Below are 25,993 nucleotides of genomic sequence, written 5' to 3'. Positions count from 1 at the left end.
AAACCTGGATTCCTTCCTAAGGTTGTTAATAATAGGAATATCAATCAGGAAATTGTTGTTCCTTTTCTGTGTCCTAATCCTTCCTCTAAGAAGGAGCGTCTGTTGCACAACTTGGACGTGGTTCGTGCTTTGAAGTTTTACTTGCAAGCAACCAAAGACTGCAGTTATAGCCTTTTTGGCAGTCGTGGAGGTTAACTGCATCTGCTATGTATTTGAGCCGTTTCTCAGAGAGTAGGAGATTGTGTGGGAGGTTCCATAATGATTACATACACTAAGTTTCAAACTTCAGACGTCCCTAGGGGGAAATATAAGTAAGTGGCTTTCCCTCCTCTTCACTCTAAAAGCAACCACTAGATGGAGCTGGTTTGCAAGAAATCACATACAAATCAATGCAGTACAGCCAGATCTGTGAATTTTTTTTTATAGCTAAAAATCTGAAACTTTTGCCGTTTTTAAATCGCGGCAATTAATTGCGGTTTTAAATCACATGTGCGACTTAATCGTGCAGCCCTAGTGTGTGAATAGGTTAAAGTATTAAACAGTGATATGTTTAAAAAAAACTGATTGTTGTCACAACATTTAAAACGAAGGCACTATGCAAAAATCAAAAAAATAATAAAACATTGAGCATAAAAACCGCAATGCGGTGAAACAGTTACTCAAAAGTTGATAGTAGACTGGTCTTAGTGATCCAAATACTGGACTAGATAGAAACAAAGCTTGGTCCACTTTGGTAATCTAGATGAAACGGTCACCACTGCAAAATTAGAACAGAAACAAGGGGCGCCTCACAGTGAACTCACTGGCATAATTGGCAATATGAAGAAAGGAAGGAACAAATTAACAATTCTGTTGGCACTCGTAAGTGCTGGAAAGCAGGCTGTAGCTCACAGTGATTAGCTCACTGGTCACGTATGTGACGATGGAAACCTCCGTGGGTTTCGTCTAGGAAATCTGTATCAGCTGCTGTAGTCAAGGTGTGCTGGTACCTGGAGACTACAAGTAAAGTGAATCATGTGCAGAAAAAAGATCTCAACTGCAAATGTTTACTGATATTGGTCAGAAATTGTGCAAACAGCCATGATAGAGGTAAAATAATAACACTTATTATCTCCAACGCGTTTCTCGACCGGTTACTGGTCGTTTTTATAAGGCTTAATGAATAAAAGTTGTTAAAAATGGCTATATAAGCCTAACATTACAATCTCATTGGACCACTTCAAATACAAATTGACCAATCCTGTGTTTAAATATGCACATGATAATTAGTATCTCTAAAGCTATATTAATTTAAAATTTAGATATAAACATAAAATATGTTGGTAAATAGTATCACGTATACAATAAAGGTTAATAATCTCAAACCTTGTAATATAGTAATTTAACAGACAAATTTGTTACAAACTTGCATCCACACAAATCAATATGAGATGCTCAGAAACCTTAATTGAAATAGTACATAAACAAATAGAAAAATGTATATGTACGTAAAAAAAATAGCTGTTTGGTAAACCAGAGCAAAACAACTTGAAAGTCGTACAAGACATGTAATCACCTTAAGTGACAATGGTGATGTTTAGAAGAGATCTATATGTATCTATTTTTATAATGAAAAATGTTCTATATGTGTTGAGTAAAAAGAATTTGTTTAAAAAAAAAATGTAAATGTTGAGGCAATAGCATAATCCGTTGTCTGATATTGGACCCCAAATGAATTGGTGCACACACATACAAGTGTAAGTTTATCAAAATATACTTTGAGCACTATACGTAGAACTTTGAGGGGAATTTGAAACTAAGATGCAACAAGATGGGATGTAATATGTGGTATTATAGTCTTGGGATTTTGGAACTTAATCTATTGGCATAAATTTGTATATGTTTGGATTACCTGAATGTATAAATAAACGGTGATTAGGGATGCTATGTCTAATTTTACCATTTCTACAATTTTTACAATTCCAAAAATGTTTCCCCCTATCTGGCTCTAACCTTCGTAGAGGTACAACCTACATATTGAATTTTCACATAAGCACTCTACAAGATACACTACATAACTGGAGTCGCAATTATAGAATCAAGAAATGTCATAAAAAATTCCCTGTGGTATTTGACCTAAAGGATTTGCTGCCAAAATTGATATATTTGCATGTGTTGCATCCCCTCTTGTTACACTTGTATATCCCTTTAAGACCAAAAGGATGATTCCCGTTGTGGAAACCTGAACTTATATTTTTGTTGTTAGTCTTAGTGAGAGTTTCTTTGTTTAACCCTTTTGCTGGGTCCTAATTTGCTTCTGAATGTCGGTGCTCTTTTGTAAACTATTCTCGTGTTATTTTCCACTATATTTTTCAGAATGGGATCCCATTTTTGGTTCAGCACCTTTGCAGTACTTGCTGATTGGTGGATAAATGTAGCCACCAATCAGCAAGTGCTAACCCAGGATACTGGACCAAAAATGGGCAGGTTTCTAAGATTACATTCCCGCTTTTTCAATGGATACCAAGAGAACGAAGAAAAATTGATATTCAGAGTAAATTAGAAAGTTGCTTCAAATTACATGCTCTATCTGAATCATGGAAAAAATGTTTTTGGTTTAATGTCCCTTTAACTGTAATCATTGCTTGGGAGACCACAACCGCTCAGCTTTTTGATCCTTTTTTTTTTTCTTTTTAAAGACGTGATGAGTTCACAGATCATCATCCTTGTGGGATATCACCTCCTGGTCAGCAGGAGGAGGCAAAATGCACCACAGCAGAGCTGTTAAGTAGCTCCTCCCTTCCCTCCCACTCCAGTCATTAGTAGTAGCTTCTGAGGGAGAAATTTCAGACTCAGAGGGTTTGTTTCCTCTGACTGACTCGGAGGTGGTATCCTTCAGATTTAAATTAGAGCACCTTCGTCTTCTGATTAGGGAGGTTTTAATTACCTTAGACGACAGTGACTCCACAGTTGTGGTTGTTCCCCAACAATCTAGTAAACTAGATAGATATTTTGAGGTTCCTTCCTATAGAGATGTATTTCCAGTCCCTAAAAGAGCTACTGAAATTATTACGAAGGAGTGGGAGAGATCGGGTATCCCTTTTTCTCCCTCTCCCATTTTTAAGAAAATGTTTCCAGTAGCCGACACTGTTAAGGAGGCTTGGCAAAGAGTTCTTAAGGTAGAAGGAGCAGTTTCTACCCTGGCTAAAAGAACTACTATTATTCTATAGAGGATAGTTGTGCTTTCAAGGACCCCATGGATAAAAAATTAGAGGGGTTACTCAAGAAAATGTATGTACACCAGGGTCTGCAGTGGCAACCGGCCGTGTGTATTGCCACCGTTACTAGTGCGGCGGCATATTGGTTTGATGTGCTGTCTGAAGCCCTCAGGACTGAGACTTCTCTAGATGAGATCCAAGATAGGATAAAGGCCCTTAAACTCGCATTTCGGATGCTTCCCTTCAAGTTATCAAATTGGGAGCGAAGATATCAAGTTTCTCTGTCTTGGCCCGCAGAGCTTTATGGTTAAAACCTTGGTCTGCAGATGTATCTTCTAACTCTAAGCTTCTAGCCATTCCATATAAGGGGAAGACCTTGTTTGGACCTGATCTCAAGGAGATTTCTGATATCACGGGAGGTAACGGTCATCATCTCCCGCAAGATAAGAGAAATAAGCAAAAAGGTCACCAGAGTTATTTTCGTTCCTTTTGAAACTTCAAGACAAACTCTTCCTCTTCCTTCTCTAAGCAAGAACAGTCGAAGCCTGCATGGAGACCCAACCAGTCTTGGAACAAGGGCTAACAGCCCAAGAAGCAGGTTGGGGATTCTAAGTCAGCATGAAGGGTATGCCCCCGATCCGGGACCGGATCAGGTAGGGGGCAGACTATCCTTCTTTGTTCAAGCTTGGGTACGGGATGTTCAAGATCCCTGGGCGATAGAAATAGTGTCTCGGGGATACAAGCTGGAGTTCAAGGTTTTTCCTCCCAGAGACAGATTTCTAATTTCAAGATTGTCTGCAGACCAGACAGAGAGAGGCGTTCTTACGCTGTGTAGAAGACCTCTCCACTCTGGGAGTGATAGTTCCCGTTCCAGTGCAAGAACAAGGACTGGGATTTTATTCCAATCTATTTGTAGTTCCCAAAAAAGAGGGAACCTTCAGATCAATTTTAGACCTCAAGAGTCTAAACAAGTTTCTCAGGATACCGTCCTTCAAAATGGAAACCATTCGTTCCATTCTGCCATTTATCCAAGAGGGCCAAATTATGACCACAGTGGACTTGAAGGACGCATATTTACATGTTCCCATTCACAGGGATCATCACAAGTTCTTAAGGGTTTGTCTTTCTGGACAAACACTACCAGTTTGTGGCTCTCCCTTTCGTTCTTGCCACAGCCCCCAGAATCTTCACAAAGGTTCTGGAATCTCTGTTGACAGTTCTTTGTTCAAAGGGCATTGCGGTGGCGCCTTATCTGGACGACATTCTAGTTCAGGCGCCATCCTTTCAGCTAGCAAGATCCCACGCGGACTTGGTGTTGCCCTTCCTAAGATCCCACGGTTGGAAGGTGAATTTAGAAAAGAGTTCCTTGGTTCCACACACAAGAGTGACTTTCCTAGGAACCATAATAGACTCGGTCTATGAAGATATTTCTGACAGAAGTCAGGAAATCAAAGATTATCGATACTTGTCTGGCCCTTCAGTCCACTCCTCGTCCTTCAGTGACTCGGTGCATGGAGTTAATCAGACTGATGGTGGCGGCAATGGACATCATTCAGTTTGCTCGCTTTCATCTCAGGGCTCTGCATTTGAACATGCTGAGACAATGGAACGGAGATTATTCGGACTTGTCCCCTCGGCTTCTACTGGAACAAGAGACAAGGGATTCTCTTCAATGGCGGTTGTCTCTGGATCATCTCTCCCAAGGAACATGCTTTCGCAGACCATCTTGGGTGATTGTGACAACAGATGCCAGCCTTCTAGGGTGGGGAGCAGTCTGGGGCTCCCTAAAGGCTCAGAGAATTTGGTCCCAAGTAGAGTCCCTTTTGCCCATAAACATTTTGGAGCTGAGAGCAATCTACAATGCTCTCCTAGCCGGGCCCCAGTTAGCTTCGACTCAGTTTATCAGGTTCCATACGGATAACATAACGTCAGTGGCCTACATCAATCATCAGTGAGGAACAAGGAGTTCATTGGCGATGACAGAGGTATCCAAAATAATTCAATGGGCGGAGGCCCATTCTTTTTGTCTGTTGGCAATTCACATCCCAGGGGTGGACAACTGGGAGGCGGATTTTCTGAGCAGGCAGACCTTTCATCCGGGGCAGTGGGAACTACATCCGAAAGTGTTCTCCAGTCTGATGCTCAAGTGGGGTCAGCCGGAGTTAGATCTCATGGCATCCAGGCAGAATGCCAAGCTCCCGAGATACGGGTCGAGATCCAGGGATCCCCAGGCGGAGCTAATAGATGCTTTGGCAGCCTCCTGGACCTTCTATCTAGCATACCTGTTTCCTCCATTTGCTCTTCTTCCTCGAGTAATTGCTCAAATCGAGCAGGAAAGGGCCTCAGTGATTCTCATAGCACCGACCTGGCCTCGCAGGATTTGGTATGCAGATCTGGTGGAGAAGACGTCTCTACCTCCTTGGAGACTTCCGTTGCGAAATGACCTTCAGGTTCAGGGGCCCTTCCTTCACCCAAATCTAGATTCTCTGAAGCTGACTGCTTGGAGATTGAACGCTTAATTTTATCCAAACGAGGGTTTTCTGATTCGGTCATAGAGACCATGATTCAGGCTCGTAAACCTGTAACTAGAAGGATTTACCATAAGATTTGGCATAAATATCTTTATTGGTGTGAATCTAAGGGCTACTCATGGCGTAGAATTAGGATTCCTAGAATTTTCCTTTTTTCCAGGAAGGGTTGGAGAAAGGTTTATCTACAAGTTCCTTAAAGGGTCAAATTTCAGCTTTGTCTATACTGTTACACAAACGTCTGGCGGATGTTCCGGATGTTCAGTCTTTTTGTCAGGTGTTGGTCAGAATAAGGCCTGTGTTCAAATCAGTTACTCCTCCATGGAGTCTTAATTTAGTTCTCAGTGTTCAAGGGGCTCCGTTTGAGCCTATGCATTCCTTAGATATTAAGTTGTTATCTTGGAAAGTGTTCTTTCTGGTGACTATTTCTTCTGCTCGCAGAGTGTCAGAACTCTCAGCGTTACAGTATGTGTCTCCTTATCTTATTTTTCATGCAGATAAAGTAGTTTTGCGTACAAAATTAGGATTTATTCCTAAAGTTTTTTCTGATAGGAACATTAATCAGGAGATTGTTGTGCCTTCTTTGTGTCCTAATCCTCCTAAGAAGGAAAGGCTTTTGCATAATCTGGACGTGGTCCGTGCCTTAAAGTTTTACCTGCAGGCGACTAAGGACTTTTGTCAGTCTTCCTCTTTATTTGTGGTTTTCTCAGGAAAACGTAAGGGTCAGAAAGCTACGGCTACTTCTCTTTCTTTTTGGCTGAAGAGTATCATCCGTTTTGCGTATATGAGACTGCTGGACAACAGCCTCCTGAAAGGGTTACAGCTCATTCCACAAGGGCTGTTGCTTTCTCATGGGCATTCAAAAATGAAGCTTCTGTAGAACAGATTTGCAAGGCTGCAACTTGGTCTTCTCTTCACACTTTTTCTAAATTCTACAAATTTGCTACTTTTGCCTCGGCTGATGCTGCTTTTGGGAGAAAGGTTCTTCAAGCAGTGGTGCCTTCCGTTTAGGATCCCTGTCTTGTCCCTCCCTGATCATCCGTGTACTCTAGCTTTGGTATTGTATCCCACAAGTAAGGATGATGATCCGTGGACTCATGTCTTTAAAAAGAAAAGAAAATTTATGCTTACCTGATAATTTTGTTTCTTTTTAGACACAATGAATCCACGGCCCGCCCTGTTCTTTTAAGACTGGTTGTTAATTTTTGTAAACTTCAGTCACCTCTGCACCTTGGCTTTTCCTTTCTCTTCCTAACTTCGGTCGAATGACTGGAGTGGGAGGGAAGGGAGGAGCTACTTAACAGCTCTGCTGTGGTGCTCTTTGCCTCCTCCTGCTGACCAGGAGGTGATATCCCACAAGTAAGGATGATGATCTGTGGACTCATCATGTCTAAAAAGAAACAAATTTATCAGGTAAGCATACATTTTATTTTTTTAGGGTGCCGCTAAGTCTTGCATTTTAATGAAAGCATTATTGTTTTAATTGCAATTTTATTCTTTATCTCAAATATGCATGTAAAAATATGTAGAGCCCAAAAAAAAAATACAGCCTGTAGTCGTCATTGGATGGGATGTCACCCTAAAATTAGTAATGTCTTATGGGAATTTAAGTGTTTTTTGTAAGTGCTTTTGGCATTGCATTTTTTTTTCCAGTCTTAGATTTTGTTGAATTGCCATAGGGCCTTGAAAGTCAGTTTTCTGAGGTTCCACTTTTTCTGCTATTTTATTATGATGTATGCCTTTGACATGTGTTGATTTGTAAACTGCTGATAAATTTACAGGTTGTTTTTCTGTAGTCTTTTATATGTATAACATTTTTTTTTCTTTGTCATTTTTAGATCTTAATCTAGGACCTCACTATGAAAGTTCACACTGGGGACCCGTCTCTTCCAATGTTGATTCAGGCACAAACTGGGATAAAATTATCGTAGACGGCACTGACAAAGAAGCGTGGCCATCTATCACAGACAACAGCCCAGAGTTAACTTCAGAATGTATGGACATTGACTCTGCCACAAACTCTGGGCCAGAAAAGAGCCACCTTGTGCCGTTTGCAGACAGCGTAGGAGAAATGGATACCATAAGAAATGGCATCGCTCATAGTTCTCAAAGCAAACTTTTGGTAGGCAGTAACAGCAATAATGCAGGCAATGGAAGTATTAATGGACCATGGGGCATGACCCATGGAGCCATGATAAGCACATGTCAAGATGGCCCCGATAGCAAATCAGACAGTAGGCACAACAGGATTAATGCTTGGGGCACCGTGAATACTTCGGCTAATGGAGTTAATAATCCAAGCACTTTGAATATGAACGGCAACCATGGTGCCTGGCCCGTTTTGGATAGCAATGGACACACCCTTAAAGGGTCTAATAATTCTGGCACAAATGTTCCAAACATTACTATAGGTCAGGTGTCTAACAATCGGAGTATTAATCCTAAAGCGGGAAGCTCTAGCTCCTGGGGAAACCATCAGGAGAATTGCGATTCTGAAGTCAATGGTACACAGAAAGTTTCTTATAGTGGGCAACCTCAAAACCTTAACACTGAAATGACTGGACCAAATAACACTACTAACTTCATGACCTCTAGTTTACCAAACTCTGCAGGCTTAATGCAGACAAATGAACTGCCTAATTCTACAGGGCATGGGGCTTGGTGTGTGAGCAACATGAATCATTCTCCACTTCACACCCCTTCAATTACAAATGGCACTTCCATTCCTCATCTAAGTAATGGTGAGGAAAAAAATGGCGGATCATACGGTACTACATGGAGTACCTCCGGCTCTACTTACTCCGGAGAAAAAAGTTCAGTCCCAAAAGGGCAAGCTAATGGCGACACTGTGAATGCGACAATAATGCAGCCGGGCATAAATGGGCCCAACTGTCCAAACTATAAAATTAATGGGAATAAAGGAGTATGGGAGTCAGGGACTGTAAACTCCCAAAATATGCATTGGGGAAATGGAGGGACTTCTGGTGGAAATCGGAGAGGATGGGGAAACCCAGCACAAAACACTGGCACTAATATATCAAATGGCGAATGGAACAAAATGCCTAGCACTCAGCATTCCAATGAGGGTGAAAATATAGAAAATTGTAGGAAAGCACCAAATTCCTGGAAATCTGCTGAAGAAGATAATGTAGGTCATAATCCAACAGGGTCTAAGGGCAATGAGGCAAATAATGTATGGGCCAAAAGTACAGGTATGGGAGAAAGCGAAGGTAGCGTTGATAGCACTGGAAGTCAGAGTGAGCAAAAAAATGGGACAATAACTCTGGAAAGAAGGAAAACGGACCAGCAAACATTACTCCAAAGTATTGTAAATAAAGGTGACCTGGACCCCCGGGTCTTGTGCAACACTGGCTGGGGACAGACTCCAATTAGACAGAACACTGCCTGGAATATTGAAGCTGCTTCACCTAGGAGCGACAGAAAGACTGACAATGGAACAGAAGCTTGGGGAAGCTCTGTGTCAAAGACTTCTAACTCAGGGGGATGGGTAGAAAAACCCAACCCTAATAGCAATGATACCTCATCAGTATCTGGGTGGGGAGATCCAAAGTCTGCTACAGGGTGGGGAGATGCCAAAGGCTCAATAAGCCAAGGGGATTGGGAAGATCAATTTGCTGCTACTACTGGAATGGTCAAGAGCAATCAGTCGTGGGGTAACGGTAAAGAGGACAAATCCACTTGGAATGATGCACAAAAGGTCAAACAGGGGTGGGGTGCGCATAGTGGTGATAATAATAAGGGGGAAAATTCCAAGAATAATCATTGGGGAGTCACCAAGTCAGGTAATGGAAATGACAATGATAGATCAATGACTGGCTGGAATGAGCATAATAGATCCAATTCTTGGGGAAGTGGAAATGTAAACACATCAAACTGGGCTGACACCTCTAAGAACGGCTCAACCCAAGGATGGGGAGAACCGACCAAGCCTAATACCCAAGGGAACAATGAGGCTTCTAAATGTGGCCCAGCTCAAATGGAGAGTGAAATGACATCAAATAACTCTACAGAATGGAATAAGAAACCGGATACAGGTTCATGGGGTGCACAGGCAACCACTAATAAATCTGGTTGGTTGGGTGGACCAATGGCTACTCCCACAAAGGAAGAGGATTCGACAGGATGGGAGGAACCTTCCCCAGAGTCCATAAGACGCAAAATGGAAATAGATGATGGAACTGCAGCCTGGGGTGATCCTAACCAATACAAGTACAATGTGAATAGATGGGGTAAAAACACATCGAGCACTTCCAGCTCTGCAGAAAATCAACCCCAACTACATTTGATGCCCCCACCTTCAAGTGCCATGCCAAACAAAGAGAACAGCAACAGTTCTGGTAAGGATATGGATATCTATACAAAAAATTGATTGATAAGGCTATTTAGTATGATGGTTGTTGCTTATACCAGCCCCCACCAATTTTTGCGGTAGGTATATTTTAAAGCTGCAACAACTAATTGTTGTAATCGATAATCAATTATGAAAATAGTTGTCAAGGAATCTCATACTCGATTAGTTGGTTTGCAATTAGTTGGTCTGTGCACAACACCAGCTAATTCACTTCAATGAGCTCATGCACATGGTATTGTGGTTTATGGTTATGCCCTTAGCCTAAAGGACATTGTTATTCACAACTAGCCCAATATTGATGGGAATTGTTATTTGAATTAATGTGCACTATTATCTGTTTGCATAATTATTAGCGGATTGATATGTACTTTATAGATAATGTGTAAGGCTTTGTCCTGTTATTGATATAAAGTCCTTAGCGCTTTTTACTTTTTAAATTCTGATATGTTCCAGATTCAACCTCTAAGTATATATTGGTTATTTTTTTAGAGCGGACTAGATATTTTTCCCTAACCTTATAACTGGTTATGTACCATTGCATATAGAATTTTAAGACATTTTTATGTTAGCATGAAGTCCAGGCTTACTTTAAGAGGCCCCTTGCCAAGGTGGGAAACACTTGCATTGGTGAAGCTAACAAAGATAAATATCCCACTTTGGCAAACCCTACTTATGCATCTCAGGCATCGCAACACCATCTGAGCCTCTTCTCTGGTCCAGGCAAAATAGCTTACAAAAAGAGAGCCAGCCTCAGCCAGGAGCATGTTGTCATTTTTGCATTTCAATGCAAAGTTTCTGAAAGAGCGAATAACATTTTGTTTTGCTTAATTATAAAAATGTGTTCTGCTGCTTAAAATTTGGACAAACCGTTGTGTTAATGTAAATTTTTAGTCTGAAGTTTATATTTGTGACACTCAGTGTGTGTATTTTATTTAAAATACTATCTTTTATATTGTAGTAGGGATGTGTATTCAGCAGTTTTAGCTATGAAATGTGGCGGCTGCTCGTAGCATTCGGGTTCTTTGGAGCCGGATTTCTTCTTGTTAAAGTGCTACTTTTACAAGAAGAAATCTGGCTGAGAAAAGACCTGAATGCTGCTAGTGTCAGTCGCCTTCCCCTTTCAGAAGCTAACAAAACTGTAGAATGCACAACCCTATATTGTAATCTTTCCATGCGCAACAGATACTCAAGTATAAAATATATATATAAATATATATCTCAAATCTAAAAACGGTGTTAATGACTTCCTAAGAGATCGCTGCCTGCCCCGGTCCTCCTTAACCATGTATAGTAAAAGTAGATGCAGATATGGCGGCGCTGTGTCACTTTGGGAATTTTGCTTCTCTGGTCACATCAAAGCTGTATGCCATTGATGCCTTGCTGGTGATTTTGGTAATAAAAGTTGATCTTCGCTTTAAATCCGTGAGTATCTTCCGTTGGTGTGATCCATTGTGTGATGTTACTGCACTATTTTGGATTATTATGAATCGTTTTGATGTGACTGGAGAAGCAAGAGAGATAAATATCCAGCTAGATTTCCAAAGGGACACAGTGCCGCCATATCTGCATCTAGAACAGATTCTCAAGCTTTTCAATTCTGCTTTATCTGTAGAACTCCCATTCAGCATGCATTGGCCAACAAGGTTTGAACCGGATAATGTTTCTTAACAATAAGGATGCCATTTAGTTGTATGGGTGTTGTCCAGTAATTGCACACCTGGCTGCCTTTATTAAAATTGGAGATTTCAGATCTTAAATACACAAAAATGTTAAATTCAGTTGTGGACATGTTCTTATAGCTAAGGTGCGAGTTAGAAATTAGCCACTACAAATAATTAAAAAAATTAAAATAAAACTTACTGTATGGCTGTGTTATGCTTGTCTGCTTCTGCTTTATAGGTTGGGGGGAAACCTGGCCAGACACTCCATCTCCTGCTGTAAATAACGGTACTTCTGCTTGGGGTAAACCTATAGAAAATAACAGTAGTTGGGGGGATCCCAGCAACGAGCCTGCTTCATCTGGTTGGAACCACACTCCTATTGGTCAGCAAGCTCCATGTAAACCGGGTATGTTAAAGGCACATTAAACTTGACATTTCAACAGTCATGTTTCTTTATTGCAAGTGATTATTTATTTGCTGCCTTTTTCTTTAAAATATATCTAAAAAATGTGCTTGTTTTACTTTCTCCCAGGGAGGTTTGGGTTAATACTTTCAGGCAATTTATGCAAGCTTTTGTTTACTTCACCCTGTAAACTTCAGCCTTTGTTTACTTCAATCTTAAACCTTATATTATCAGCAGTCACATGTTTGTAAAAGGCATATTGTCCGTTTTGCATCAACAATCCTGATAGGAGGATCATTTTTTGCAGTAGTAACCAAGGGGAATCGGTGCTAAAGCCCACCGTAAGGGAAGAGATAAGGGCAGGTTTCTCCAATCTCTCTCAACTGCACATGTGCAAACAGTTTGTGCTGTATCTGAATATTAGTTTGTGATTGGTTAGCTACGATTATTTTGTTCTGGGGGACCAGGAAATCAGTGAAATCAATAAACGTAAAACAATATGCTGTTTTCATTGCAAAATGATTCTCAGATATGACAATTCAATATCATGCAGTTTACCCTTTGTGTTTAGTGGCCCTTTAAGTCAATAAATAAATAATCTCACAATCCCTTACAAAAGCTTTTAGTAGTTTGTAGGCTGTATCGGCTAAAATGATTGTTGGAGTGGGCTATTGCTTTAGTGCTCATTATTTGTTTTGTCCCCTTTTCCTGCAATTTAACTGGATTTTCCAGTTCTGGGAATTGGAGATGCAGACTGTACAAACCTTAATCCTGTTTCAAATTTGTTTCTAATTGGCCTCAGCGGAGTTGATAACAAACTGCAAAACAATACAAGATTTGCTAACAAAATTACATTGGCAAGTTTTGTCAAGTCCAGTTTGCCTCATCCAGATAAGGCAAGTGGTATATGTGTATGGGGGTGGCCATTGAAAAAGCAATTGCAGCAGATGCTGATATATTCAGAAAGATTTCATAGTTGGTGTGTTAATTAATTGCAAGACCATATAAAGTCTAGTAATTACAAGGTGTTTTGTGGGTTTTTAACATGTTTTACAGTCTAAAAGAGTTTTATGCCAGTTTAAGGATTATATGAGCATGGTATACAGCAAGGCTTGACCAATTTAGCCACTGGATCCTATAATTTTTACCCTTGGATCCTAAGATTTTGGATTATTTTCTATATATCTATATACAAGTAACCACTGTCTGGCTCCTAAATTTTAAACCGATTTGTCGACCCCTGGTATACAGAATTGCTTGTTTCATTGCATCTTACTAATACAGAATGATTTTCTGTGGGAATGTTTAGTTTACCTGTGGCTAGATTGTGGCAGAGATTTATTTATTTGAATATATTGTATATATAGGTCCCAAATCTATGCAAGAAGGTGGATGGTGTGGAGAGGAAATGTCTGTGAGTCGTCACTCTAACTGGGAGGATGACGATGTAGAGATTGGAATGTGGAACAGTAATGCCTCACAGGAAAACAACGCATCTCTTAATTGGCCGCCTTACATGAAGAAGATGCCTACAAAGGTGACATTAAAGCGTTATAGACGCTTTTAAAGGACTATTAAATACTGTAGAATTGCATAATCAACATTTGCATAATAGACATGTCAAAAGCACTTACTCTGAATTTCAAATAAACAGTGTATTTTAATTTTTTTGACAAATTTAGAAATTTACTTTTGCCTGCCCCCTTATATCATGCAACAGCTGTCAGCCAATTAGAGGCATATACTCTGTGAACTATCGCACATTCTCAGTAGTAGTTGGTGCCTCAGAAAGTCTGCACATAAAGACTGTATACTATTTGATAATGGAAGTAACTTAGAAAAATTTTCTGAATCATGAAAGTTTAATTTTGACTTTAGTTTTCCCTTTTAAGCCCTTAGCTACCTAATAGGGATGCAGCACACGTTGGCACTGTTACCGCCCTCTCTACAGCATAGGGGACACAATGTCTACATATTTAGCCACACCATGTTGCTCTAACTAAAATACATTGTTTTACATTTCTTTTTTTTTCTTCATTTTTTTTTTGTCAGGGAACCACAAAAAATGGGAATAAGCAAGAGGAGAATTGGATAAATCCATTTGTCAAGCAATTCAACAATTTAGCTTTTTCTGTGAGTAGCAAGTCAACTGGTAAAGTACCAAATACACTAAAAATAGTTTGTTGCTGCTTGTACTCATTTTTGTTGTTTTTGTTTTAGAGAGACGCCCCAGAGGACTCCATGCAGAGCAATAAGATGGATCTGCCTGGGGGTATGTAACATTTCTACTTCTCTATTTAAAGAGACAAGTTGAAACCATCACAAAGCATATCTGAAAAGGAAGATTTTCAGTACTATATTTTTGCTAATTTATTTTAAGACTATATCCAAATCCCATAAGTGACTTCAACTCTTATTTAATTTCAGTATATGTGATGCATTTGAAAGTAGTTATACTGTACACCCATATCTTGGTTGTGTTTGTAACCTATGCAGAACATCTCTAAAGAGAACAGTAGTTTAAACAGGGAAATAAATGGTCTAGCTTTTTCTTTCTATATAATTCTACTTTTGATTCGTAATTCCTTTTTAAGGTTGTAATGTTTGATGTTTTCTTTGCAGTGAGAATGGATATGGAGAAAACAGGTCTCGGGGTTGGAGACTACAATAGGGCTGTAGGAAAAGCCCCTGGGCCACGCCACATTTCCAAAGAGTCTTCCATGGATCACAATCCTTACTTTGATAAGGTTAGTGTGAATAATGAAGGTGCTCCTTTTGCATCTATTTTACTGCAATACCTGGAATAAACAATAGTGCAGCACAAGCCTATCTGATATTCTTTCATTAAGGTAGTAGTAACTATATTCATTTTCCTTTTTACTGTATGATGTTTCGGGCCATTTATGTACTCGGACCATAATTCGATGTGCTAATCTGCTTTGTTATGGATGGCGTCCATTAGACTCCATTTTGAATCACAATTGTATGCTGCCATTTTGTTTTACTGATTTTAGGTATAGATGTGTTGTGCATTTTTGCAATTCTCTACCCATTCATCTGGTTACTCTACTCTTTATAGAAAAAAATTAAATATCAGCCATACTTCACAATGAATCCCTGATTGACTTAAATGGCGCATTACATCATTTGTCCCACACAATAGAACTAGATGTGCATTCCTGCTGCTGTGCGAGCCACACTAACTATCACTGTTTTCTGCTTTCTCCTGACACTTGTGTTTGTCCTTGTTCCTCTGCTTCTGGATCCTGACTGCGCTTTCTTCATCACTATCTTCTCTTCTGGGCTTTGCTCCTTTTGTGCTTTTTTCCACCATAATCAGGACAACATTGTAGCAGAAGAGTCGCAAAACATGCAGTTTATTTCCAATCAGAACATGAAACTTCCCCCTTTAAATAGTGCACTACCTACTCAGTCCCTAGGCTCCTTCACAGGGCTGGGAATGCCAAACATAAGTTCTGTAAAACAGGTGAGTTTGCACAGATTGGTACAACCTCATCATTTCTATGCTTTACAGATATTGGAACCCATTACAGTTCGACAAGATACACTGCAAAATTAAAACATGTCCGCTAGGTTTTTTTTTTATTATTTGTTGTTCAATTTTTATTAACTTTATCAATGTATGGCTTGTGTGCAACTAACAGACGTGCATAAAGCAGATAAATGTTGCCTAAAACAAATTAAAATGGGGTTTTAAAACATCAGGGATGTTGAGTTCAAAATCCAAAACTCATACAAACCTCTTTGTGATGTGTATTTAAATTGATTGGTGTTACTAGTGTTGTCCGGGTATAAGGTATGTGGCCTGTTACACACCACTAATATATTTATAATGCTTGTTATGATTGGGTTATTCCATGGTTTTCTAATACATTTTTTCTTTCATGTAATTAACAAGAGTCCATGAGCTAGTGACGTATGGGATATACATTCCTACCAGGAGGGGCAAAGTTTCCCAAACCTTAAAATGCCTATAAATACACCCCTCACCACACCCACAAATCAGTTTTTTACAAACTTTGCCTCCAAGGGAGGTGGTGAAGTAAGTTTGTGCTAGATTCTACGTTGATATGCGCTCCGCAGCAAGTTGGAGCCCGGTTTTCCTCTCAGCGTGCAGTGAATGTCAGAGGGATGTGAAGAGAGTATTGCCTATTGAATGCAGTGATCTCCTTCTATGGGATCTATTTCATAAGGTTCTCTGTTATCGGTCGTAGAGATTCATCTCTTACCTCCCTTTTCAGATCGACGATATACTCTTATATTTACCATTTCCTCTACTGATTCTCGTTTCAGTACTGGTTTGGCTTTCTACAAACATGTAGATGAGTGTCCTGGGGTAAGTAAGTCTTATTTTCTGTGACACTCTAAGCTATGGTTGGGCACTTTATAAAGTTCTAAATATATGTATTCAAACATTTATTTGCCTTGACTCAGAATGTTCAACTTTCCTTATTTCCAGACAGTCAGTTTCATATTTGGGATTATGCTTTAAATTATCATATTTTTTCTTACCTCAAAAATTTGACTTTTTTTCCCTGTGGGCTGTTAGGCTCGCGGGGGCTGAAAATGCTTCATTTTATTGCGTCATTCTTGGCGCGGACTTTTTTGGCGCAAAAATTCTTTTCCGTTTCCGGCGTCATACGTGTCGCCGGAAGTCACCTCCAGTCATTCTCTTGCACCCAAAGACTAGATAGGAGGTGTGAGAGGACTATGGTGATTATACTTAGTTTTTATAACTTCAATCAAAAGTTTGTTATTTTACAATAGCACCGGAGCGTGTTATTACTTCTCTGGCAGAGTTTGAAGAAGAATCTACCAGAGTTTTTCTTATGATTTTAACCGGAGTAGTTAAGATCATATTGCTGTTTCTCGGCCATCTGAGGGAGGTAAAAGCTTCAGATCAGGGGACAGCGGGCAGTTGAATCTGCATTGAGGTATGTAGCAGTTTTTATTTTCTGAATGGAATTGATGAGAAAATCCTGCCATACCGTTATAATGACATGTATGTATACTCTACACTTCAGTGTTCTGGGGATGGTATTTCACCGGAATTACTCTGTAAAAATACATTAAACCTTTTAATAGGTATTTAATTCATGTTAAACGTTTTTGCTGGAATGTAGAATCGTTTGCATTTCTGAGGTACTGAGTGAATAAATATTTGGGCATTATTTTTCCACTTGGCAGTTTGCTTGTTTTGATTATGACAGGACGACATTACGGACAGGCTTAGAGTCCTTAAACTAGCTAATTCATTCGTTTCGGAGGCCGTAGTACATTTAACCAAACTTACGGCTAAGAATTCAGGATTCGCCATTCAGGCACGTAGGGCGCTGTGGCTAAAATCCTGGTCGGCTGATGTAACTTCTAAGTCCAAATTACTTAATATACCTTTCAAGGGGCAAACTTTATTTGGGCCCGGTTTGAAAGAAATTATCGCTGACATTACAGGAGGTAAGGGCCACGCTCTACCTCAAGACAAAGCCAAAGCTAAGGCTAGACAGTCTAATTTTCGTCCCTTTCGGAATTTCAAAGCAGGTGCAGCATCAACTTCCACTGCACCAAAACAAGAAGGAGCTGTTGCTCGTTACAGACAAGGCTGGAAACCTAACCAGTCCTGGAATAAGGGCAAGCAGGCCAGAAAACCTGCTGCTGCCCCTAAGACAGCATGAACCGAGGGCCCCCGATCCGGGACCGGATCTAGTGGGGGGCAGACTCTCTCTCTTCGCCCAGGCTTGGGCAAGAGATGTCCAGGATCCCTGGGCGCTAGAGATCATATCTCAGGGATACCTTCTAGACTTCAAATTATCTCCCCCACGAGGGAGATTTCATCTGTCAAGGTTGTCAACACAGCAGGCCGGACTGGACAAACCAAATAAAGAAACACGCGTTTCTACGCTGTGTACAAGATCTATTATTAATGGGAGTGATCCATCCGGTTCCGCGGTCGGAACAAGGACAAGGGTTTTACTCAAACCTGTTTGTGGTTCCCAAAAAAGAGGGAACTTTCAGGCCAATCTTGGATTTAAAGATCCTAAACAAATTCCTAAGAGTTCCATCGTTCAAAATGGAAACTATTCGGACAATCTTACCCATGATCCAAAAGGGTCAGTACATGACCACAGTGGATTTAAAGGATGCTTACCTTCACATACCGATTCACAAAGATCATTACCGGTATCTAAGGTTTGCCTTCTTAGACAGGCATTACCAGTTTGTAGCTCTTCCATTCGGATTGGCTACGGCTCCAAGAATCTTCACAAAGGTTCTGGGTGCCCTTCTGGCGGTTCTGAGACCGCGAGGAATTTCGGTAGCTCCGTACCTAGACGACATTCTGATACAAGCTTCAAGCTTTCAAACTGCCAAGTCTCATACAGAGTTAGTTCTGGCATTTCTAAGGTCGCATGGATGGAAAGTGAACGAAAAGAAGAGTTCTCTCTTGCCTCTCACAAGGGTTCCATTCTTGGGGACTCTTATAGATTCCGTAGAAATGAAGATTTATCTGACAGAAGACAGATTAACAAAGCTTCTAAATGCATGCCGTGTCCTTCATTCCATTCAACTCCCGTCAGTAGCTCAATGCATGGAGGTGATCGGCTTAATGGTAGCAGCAATGGACATAGTTCCCTTTGCACGCCTACATCTCAGACCGCTGCAATTGTGCATGCTGAGTCAGTGGAATGGGGATTACTCAGATTTGTCCCCCACTCTGAATCTGGATCAAGAGACCAGAAACTCTCTTCTATGGTGGCTTTCTCGGCCACATCTGTCCAGGGGGATGCCTTTCAGCAGGCCGGACTGGACAATTGTAACAACAGACGCCAGCCTTCTAGGTTGGGGCGCTGTCTGGAATTCTCTGAAGGCTCAGGGACAATGGAGTCAGGAGGAAAGTCTCCTGCCAATAAACATTCTGGAATTGAGAGCAGTTCTCAATGCCCTTCTAGCTTGGCCCCAGTTAAAGACTCGGGGGTTCATCAGGTTTCAGTCGGACAACATCACGACTGTAGCTTACATCAACCATCAGGGAGGGACAAGAAGCTCCCTAGCAATGATAGAAGTATCAAAGATAATTCGCTGGGCAGAGTCTCACTCTTGCCACCTGTCAGCAATCCACATCCCGGGAGTGGAGAACTGGGAGGCGGATTTCTTGAGTCGCCAGACTCTTCATCCGGGGGAGTGGGAACTTCATCCGGAGGTCTTTGCCCAAATACTTCGACGTTGGGGCAAACCAGAGATAGATCTCATGGCGTCTCGCCAGAACGCCAAACTTCCTCGCTACGGATCCAGATCCAGGGATCCGGGAGCGGTTCTGATAGATGCTTTGACAGCACCTTGGAACTTCAGGATGGCTTATGTGTTTCCACCCTTCCCGCTGCTTCCTCGATTGATTGCCAAAATCAAACAGGAGAGAGCATCAGTGATTCTAATAGCGCCTGCATGGCCGCGCAGGACTTGGTATGCAGATCTAGTGGACATGTCATCCTGTCCGCCGTGGTCTCTACCTCTAAGACAGGACCTTCTGATTCAGGGTCCATTCAAACATCAAAGTCTAACTTCTCTGAAGCTGACTGCTTGGAAATTGAACGCTTGATTTTATCGAAACGTGGGTTTTCTGAGTCGGTTATTGATACCCTGATACAGGCTAGGAAGCCTGTTACCAGAAAGATTTACCATAAAATATGGCGTAAATACCTATACTGGTGTGAATCCAGAGATTACTCCTGGAGTAAGGTTAGGATTCCTAGGATATTGTCTTTTCTACAAGAAGGTTTAGAAAAGGGTTTATCGGCTAGCTCATTAAAGGGACAGATCTCAGCTCTGTCCATCTTGTTACACAGGCGTCTGTCAGAAAATTCAGACATCCAGGCCTTTTGTCAGGCTTTAGCTAGGATCAAGCCTGTGTTTAAAACTGTTGCTCCGCCATGGAGTTTAAACTTAGTTCTTAACGTTTTACAGGGTGTTCCGTTTGAACCCCTTCATTCCATTGATATAAGATTGTTATCTTGGAAAGTTCTATTTTTAATGGCTATTTCCTCGGCTCGAAGAGTCTCTGAGTTATCAGCCCTACATTGTGATTCTCCTTATCTGATCTTTCACTCAGACAAGGTAGTTCTGCGTACTAAACCTGGGTTCTTACCTAAGGTTGTCTCTAACAGGAATATCAATCAAGAGATTGTTGTTCCCTCCTTGTGTCCAAATCCTTCTTCAAAGAAGGAACGTCTTCTACACAATCTGGATGTAGTTCGTGCCCTCAAGTTCTACTTGCAGGCAACTAAAGATTTTCGCCAAACTTCTTCCCTGTTTGTCGTTTATTCTGGACAGAGGAGAGGTCAAAAAGCTTCTGCTACCTCTCTCTCTTTTTGGCTTCGTAGCATAATACGTTTAGCCTATGAGACTGCTGGACAGCAGCCTCCTGAAAGAATTACAGCTCACTCCACTAGAGCTGTGGCTTCTACTTGGGCCTTTAAGAATGAGGCCTCTGTTGAACAGATTTGCAAGGCTGCAACTTGGTCTTCGCTTCATACTTTTTCCAAATTTTACAAATTTGACACTTTTGCTTCTTCGGAGGCTATTTTTGGGAGAAAGGTTCTTCAGGCAGTGGTTCCTTCTGTATAATGAGCCTGCCTATCCCTCCCGTCATCCGTGTACTTTTGCTTTGGTATTGGTATCCCAGAAGTAATGATGACCCGTGGACTGATCACACATAACAGAAGAAAACATAATTTATGCTTACCTGATAAATTCCTTTCTTCTGTTGTGTGATCAGTCCACGGCCCGCCCTGTTTTTTAAGGCAGGTACATATTTTTTTTTTAAATTATAATTCAGTCACCACTACACCCTTGGCTTCTCCTTTCTCGTTGGTCTTTGGTCGAATGACTGGAGGTGACGTAGAGGGGAGGAGCTATATAGCAACTCTGCTGGGTGAATCCTCTTGCACTTCCTGTAGGGGAGCAGATAATATCCCAGAAGTAATGATGACCCGTGGACTGATCACACAACAGAAGAAAGGAATTTATCAGGTAAGCATAAATTATGTTTTTGCGCCAAAAATGTCGGCGTTCCGGATGTGGCGTCATTTTTGGCGCCAAAAGCATTTAGGCGCCAAATAATGTGGGCGTCTTATTTGGCGCCAAAAAATATGGGCGTCGCTTTTGTCTCCACATTATTTCAGTCTCATTTTTCATTTGCTTCTGGTTGCTAGAAGCTTGATGTTTGGCATTTTTTTCCCATTCCTGAAACTGTCTTATAAGGAATTTGATCTATTTTGCTTTATATGTTGTTTTTTCTCTTACATATTGCAAGATGTCTCACGTTGCATCTGAGCCAGAAGATACTACAGGAAAACCACTGCCTGCTGGATCTACCAAAGCTAAGTGTATCTGCTGTAAACTTTTGGTAGCTATTCCTCCAGCTGTTGTTTGTAATAATTGTCATGACAAACTTGTTAAAGCAGATAATATTTCCTTTAGTGATGTACCATTGCCTGTTGCAGTTCCCTCAACATCTAAGGTGCAGAATGTTCCTGATAACATAAGAGATTTTGTTTCTGAATCCATAAAGAAGGCTTTGTCTGTTATTTCTCCTTCTAGTAAACGTAAAAAGTCTTTTAAATCTTCTCTCTCTACAGATGAATTTTTAAATGAACACCATCATTCTGATTCTTTGGACTCTTCTGGTTCAGAGGATTCTATCTCAGAGATTGATGCTGATAAATCTTCATATTTATTTAAGATGGAATTTATTCGCTCTTTACTTAAAGAAGTACTAATTGCTTTAGAAATAGAGGATTCTAGTCCTCTTGATACTAATTCTATACGTTTGGATAAGGTTTTTAAAGCTCCTGCGGTTATTCCAGAAGTCTTTCCTGTTCCTAATGCTATTTCTGCAGTAATTTCTAAGGAATGGGATAAATTGGGTAATTCATTTACTCCTTCTAAACGTTTTAAGCAATTATATCCTGTTCCGCCTGACAGGTTAGAATTTTGGGACAAAATCCCTAAAGTTGATGGGGCTATTTCTACCCTTGCTAAACGTACTACCATTCCTACGTCAGATGGTACCTCGTTTAAGGATCCTTTAGATAGAAAAATTGAATCTTTTCTAAGAAAAGCTTATCTATGTTCAGGTAATCTTCTTAGACCTGCTATATCATTGGCTGATGTTGCTGCAGCTTCAACTTTTTGGTTGGAAACTCTAGCGCAACAAGTAACAAATCGTGATTCTCATGATATTATTATTCTTCTCCAGCATGCTAATAATTTCATCTGTGATGCCATTTTTGATATTATTAGAGTTGATGTTAGGTTTATGTCTCTGGCTATCTTAGCCAGAAGAGCTTTATGGCTTAAGACCTGGAATGCTGATATGGCTTCTAAATCAACTCTACTTTCCATTTCTTTCCAGGGAAACAAATTATTTGGTTCTCAGTTGGATTCTATTATTTCAACTGTTACTGGTGGGAAAGGAACTTTTTTACCACAGGATAAAAAGTCTAAAGGTAAAAACAGGGCTAACAATCGTTTTCGTTCCTTTCGTTTCAACAAAGAACAAAAGCCTGATCCTTCGTCCTCAGGAGCAGTTTCAGTTTGGAAACCATCTCCAGTCTGGAATAAATCCAAGCCTGCTAGAAAGGCAAAGCCTGCTTCTAAGTTCACATGAAGGTACGGCCCTCATTCCAGTTCAGCTGGTAGGGGGCAGGTTACGTTTTTTCAAAGAAATTTGGATCAATTCTGTTCACAATCTTTGAATTCAGAACATTGTTTCAGAAGGGTACAGAATTGGTTTCAAGATGAGACCTCCTGCAAAGAGATTTTTTCTTTCCCATGTCCCAGTAAATCCAGTGAAAGCTCAAGCATTTCTGAATTGTGTTTCAGATCTAGAGTTGGCTGGAGTAATTATGCCAGTTCCAGTTCCGGAACAGGGGATGGGGTTTTATTCAAATCTCTTCATTGTACCAAAGAAGGAGAATTCCTTCAGACCAGTTCTGGATCTAAAATTATTGAATCGTTATGTAAGGATACCAACGTTCAAGATGGTAACTGTAAGGACTATATTGCCTTTTGTTCAGCAAGGGAATTATATGTCCACAATAGATTTACAGGATGCATATCTGCATATTCCGATTCATCCAGATCATTATCAGTTCCTGAGATTCTCTTTTCTAGACAAGCATTACCAATTTGTGGCTCTACCGTTTGGCCTTGCTACAGCTCCAAGAATTTTCACAAAGATTCTCGGTGCCCTTCTGTCTGTAATCAGAGAACAGGGTATTGTGGTATTTCCTTATTTGGACGATATCTTGGTACTTGCTCAGTCTTTACATTTAGCAGAGTCTCATACGAATCGACTTGTGTTGTTTCTTCAAGATCATGGTTGGAGGATCAATTTACCAAAAAGTTCTTTGATTCCTCAAACAAGGGTAACCTTTCTGGGTTTCCAGATAGATTCAGTGTCCATGACTCTGTCTTTAACAGACAAGAGACGTCTAAAATTGATTACAGCCTGTCGAAACCTTCAGTCTCAATCATTCCCTTCGGTAGCCTTATGCATGGAAATTCTAGGTCTTATGACTGCTGCATCGGACGCGATCCCCTTTGCTCGTTTTCACATGCGACCTCTTCAGCTCTGTATGCTGAACCAATGGTGCAGGGATTACACGAAGATATATCAATTAATATCTTTAAAACCGATTGTTCGGCACTCTCTAACGTGGTGGACAGATCACCTTCGTTTAATTCAGGGGGCTTCTTTTGTTCTTCCGACCTGGACTGTAATTTCAACAGATGCAAGTCTCACAGGTTGGGGAGCTGTGTGGGGATCTCTGACGGCACAAGGAGTTTGGGAATCTCAGGAGGTGAGATTACCGATCAATATCTTGGAACTCCGTGCAGTTTTCAGAGCTCTTCAGTTTTGGCCTCTTCTGAAGAGAGAATCGTTCATTTGTTTTCAGACAGACAATGTCACAACTGTGGCATACATCAATCATCAAGGAGGGACTCACAGTCCTCTGGCTATGAAAGAAGTATCTCGAATTTTGGTTTGGGCAGAATCCAGCTCCTGTCTAATCTCTGCGGTTCATATCCCAGGTGTAGACAATTGGGAAGCGGATTATCTCAGTCGCCAAATGTTGCATCCGGGCGAATGGTCTCTTCACCCAGAGGTATTTCTTCAGATTGTTCAAATGTGGGGGCTCCCAGAGATAGATCTGATGGCCTCTCATCTAAACAAGAAACTTCCCAGGTATCTGTCCAGATCCCGGGATCCTCAGGCGGAGGCAGTGGATGCATTATCACTTCCTTGGAAGTATCATCCTGCCTATATCTTTCCGCCTCTAGTTCTTCTTCCAAGAGTAATCTCCAAGATTCTGAGGGAATGCTCGTTTGTTCTGCTAATAGCTCCGGCATGGCCTCACAGGTTTTGGTATGCGGATCTTGTCCGGATGGCATCTTGCCAACCATGGACTCTTCCGTTAAGACCAGACCTTCTGTCACAAGGTCCTTTTTTCCATCCGGATCTGAAATCCTTAAATTTAAAGGTATGGAGATTGAACGCTTGATTCTTGGTCATAGAGGTTTCTCTGACTCCGTGATTAATACTATGTTACAGGCTCGTAAATCTGTATCTCGAGAGATATATTATAGAGTCTGGAAGACTTATATTTCTTGGTGTCTTTCTCATCATTTTTCTTGGCATTCTTTTAGAATACCGAGAATTTTACAGTTTCTTCAGGATGGTTTAGATAAGGGTTTGTCCGCAAGTTCTTTGAAAGGACAAATCTCCGCTCTTTCTGTTCTTTTTCACAGAAAGATTGCTATTCTTCCTGATATTCATTGTTTTGTACAAGCTTTGGTTCGTATAAAACCTGTCATTAAGTCAATTTCTCCTCCTTGGAGTTTGAATTTGGTTCTGGGAGCTCTTCAAGCTCCTCCGTTTGAACCTATGCATTCATTGGACATTAAATTACTTTCTTGGAAAGTTTTGTTCCTTTTGGCCATCTCTTCTGCTAGAAGAGTTTCTGAATTATCTGCTCTTTCGTGTGAGTCTCCTTTTCTGATTTTTCATCAGGATAAGGCGGTGTTGCGAACTTCTTTTGAATTTTTACCTAAAGTTGTGAATTCCAACAACATTAGTAGAGAAATTGTGGTTCCTTCATTATGTCCTAATCCTAAGAATTCTAAGGAGAAATCATTGCATTCTTTGGATGTTGTTAGAGCTTTGAAATATTATGTTGAAGCTACGAAATCTTTCCGTAAGACTTCTAGTCTATTTGTTATCTTTTCCGGTTCTAGGAAAGGCCAGAAAGCTTCTGCCATTTCTTTGGCATCTTGGTTGAAATCTTTAATTCATCTTGCCTATGTTGAGTCGGGTAAAATTCCGCCTCAGAGAATTACAGCTCATTCTACTAGGTCAGTATCTACTTCCTGGGCGTTTAGGAATGAAGCTTCGGTTGACCAGATCTGCAAAGCAGCAACTTGGTCCTCTTTGCATACTTTTACTAAATTCTACCATTTTGATGTGTTTTCTTCTTCTGAAGCAGTTTTTGGTAGAAAAGTTCTTCAGGCAGCGGTTTCAGTTTGAATCTTCTGCTTATGTTTTTTGTTAAACTTTATTTTGGGTGTGGATTATTTTCAGCAGGAATTGGCTGTCTTTATTTTATCCCTCCCTCTCTAGTGACTCTTGTGTGGAAAGATCCACATCTTGGGTAGTCATTATCCCATACGTCACTAGCTCATGGACTCTTGTTAATTACATGAAAGAAAACATAATTTATGTAAGAACTTACCTGATAAATTCATTTCTTTCATATTAA

The 25,993-nt window shown here is 40.6% G+C and overlaps 1 protein-coding gene across 1 annotated transcript in view; it reads left to right on the top strand.

The window, feature by feature from the left end:
* The window catches only part of LOC128643891 (trinucleotide repeat-containing gene 6A protein-like), a gene marked incomplete at both ends in the record, with an annotated part of 86,897 nt that overhangs the window by 41,036 nt on the left and 19,868 nt on the right, over positions 1 to 25,993 (top strand). Inside the window, 7 exons of the mRNA XM_053696662.1 lie at positions 7,564 to 10,083; positions 11,997 to 12,164; positions 13,529 to 13,698; positions 14,214 to 14,294; positions 14,382 to 14,433; positions 14,784 to 14,908; positions 15,502 to 15,648. Of these exons, the coding sequence (XP_053552637.1) occupies positions 7,564 to 10,083; positions 11,997 to 12,164; positions 13,529 to 13,698; positions 14,214 to 14,294; positions 14,382 to 14,433; positions 14,784 to 14,908; positions 15,502 to 15,648 (3,263 nt within the window). The remainder of the gene's footprint in view (positions 1 to 7,563; positions 10,084 to 11,996; positions 12,165 to 13,528; positions 13,699 to 14,213; positions 14,295 to 14,381; positions 14,434 to 14,783; positions 14,909 to 15,501; positions 15,649 to 25,993) is intronic.

The sequence above is a fragment of the Bombina bombina genome, unplaced genomic scaffold (genome assembly GCF_027579735.1).
Source record: "Bombina bombina isolate aBomBom1 unplaced genomic scaffold, aBomBom1.pri scaffold_1096, whole genome shotgun sequence".
In the NCBI taxonomy this organism is placed as follows: domain Eukaryota; kingdom Metazoa; phylum Chordata; class Amphibia; order Anura; family Bombinatoridae; genus Bombina; species Bombina bombina.
Note: the sequence above shows the minus strand (reverse complement) of the source record. Positions and strands in the feature narration are given on the sequence as shown.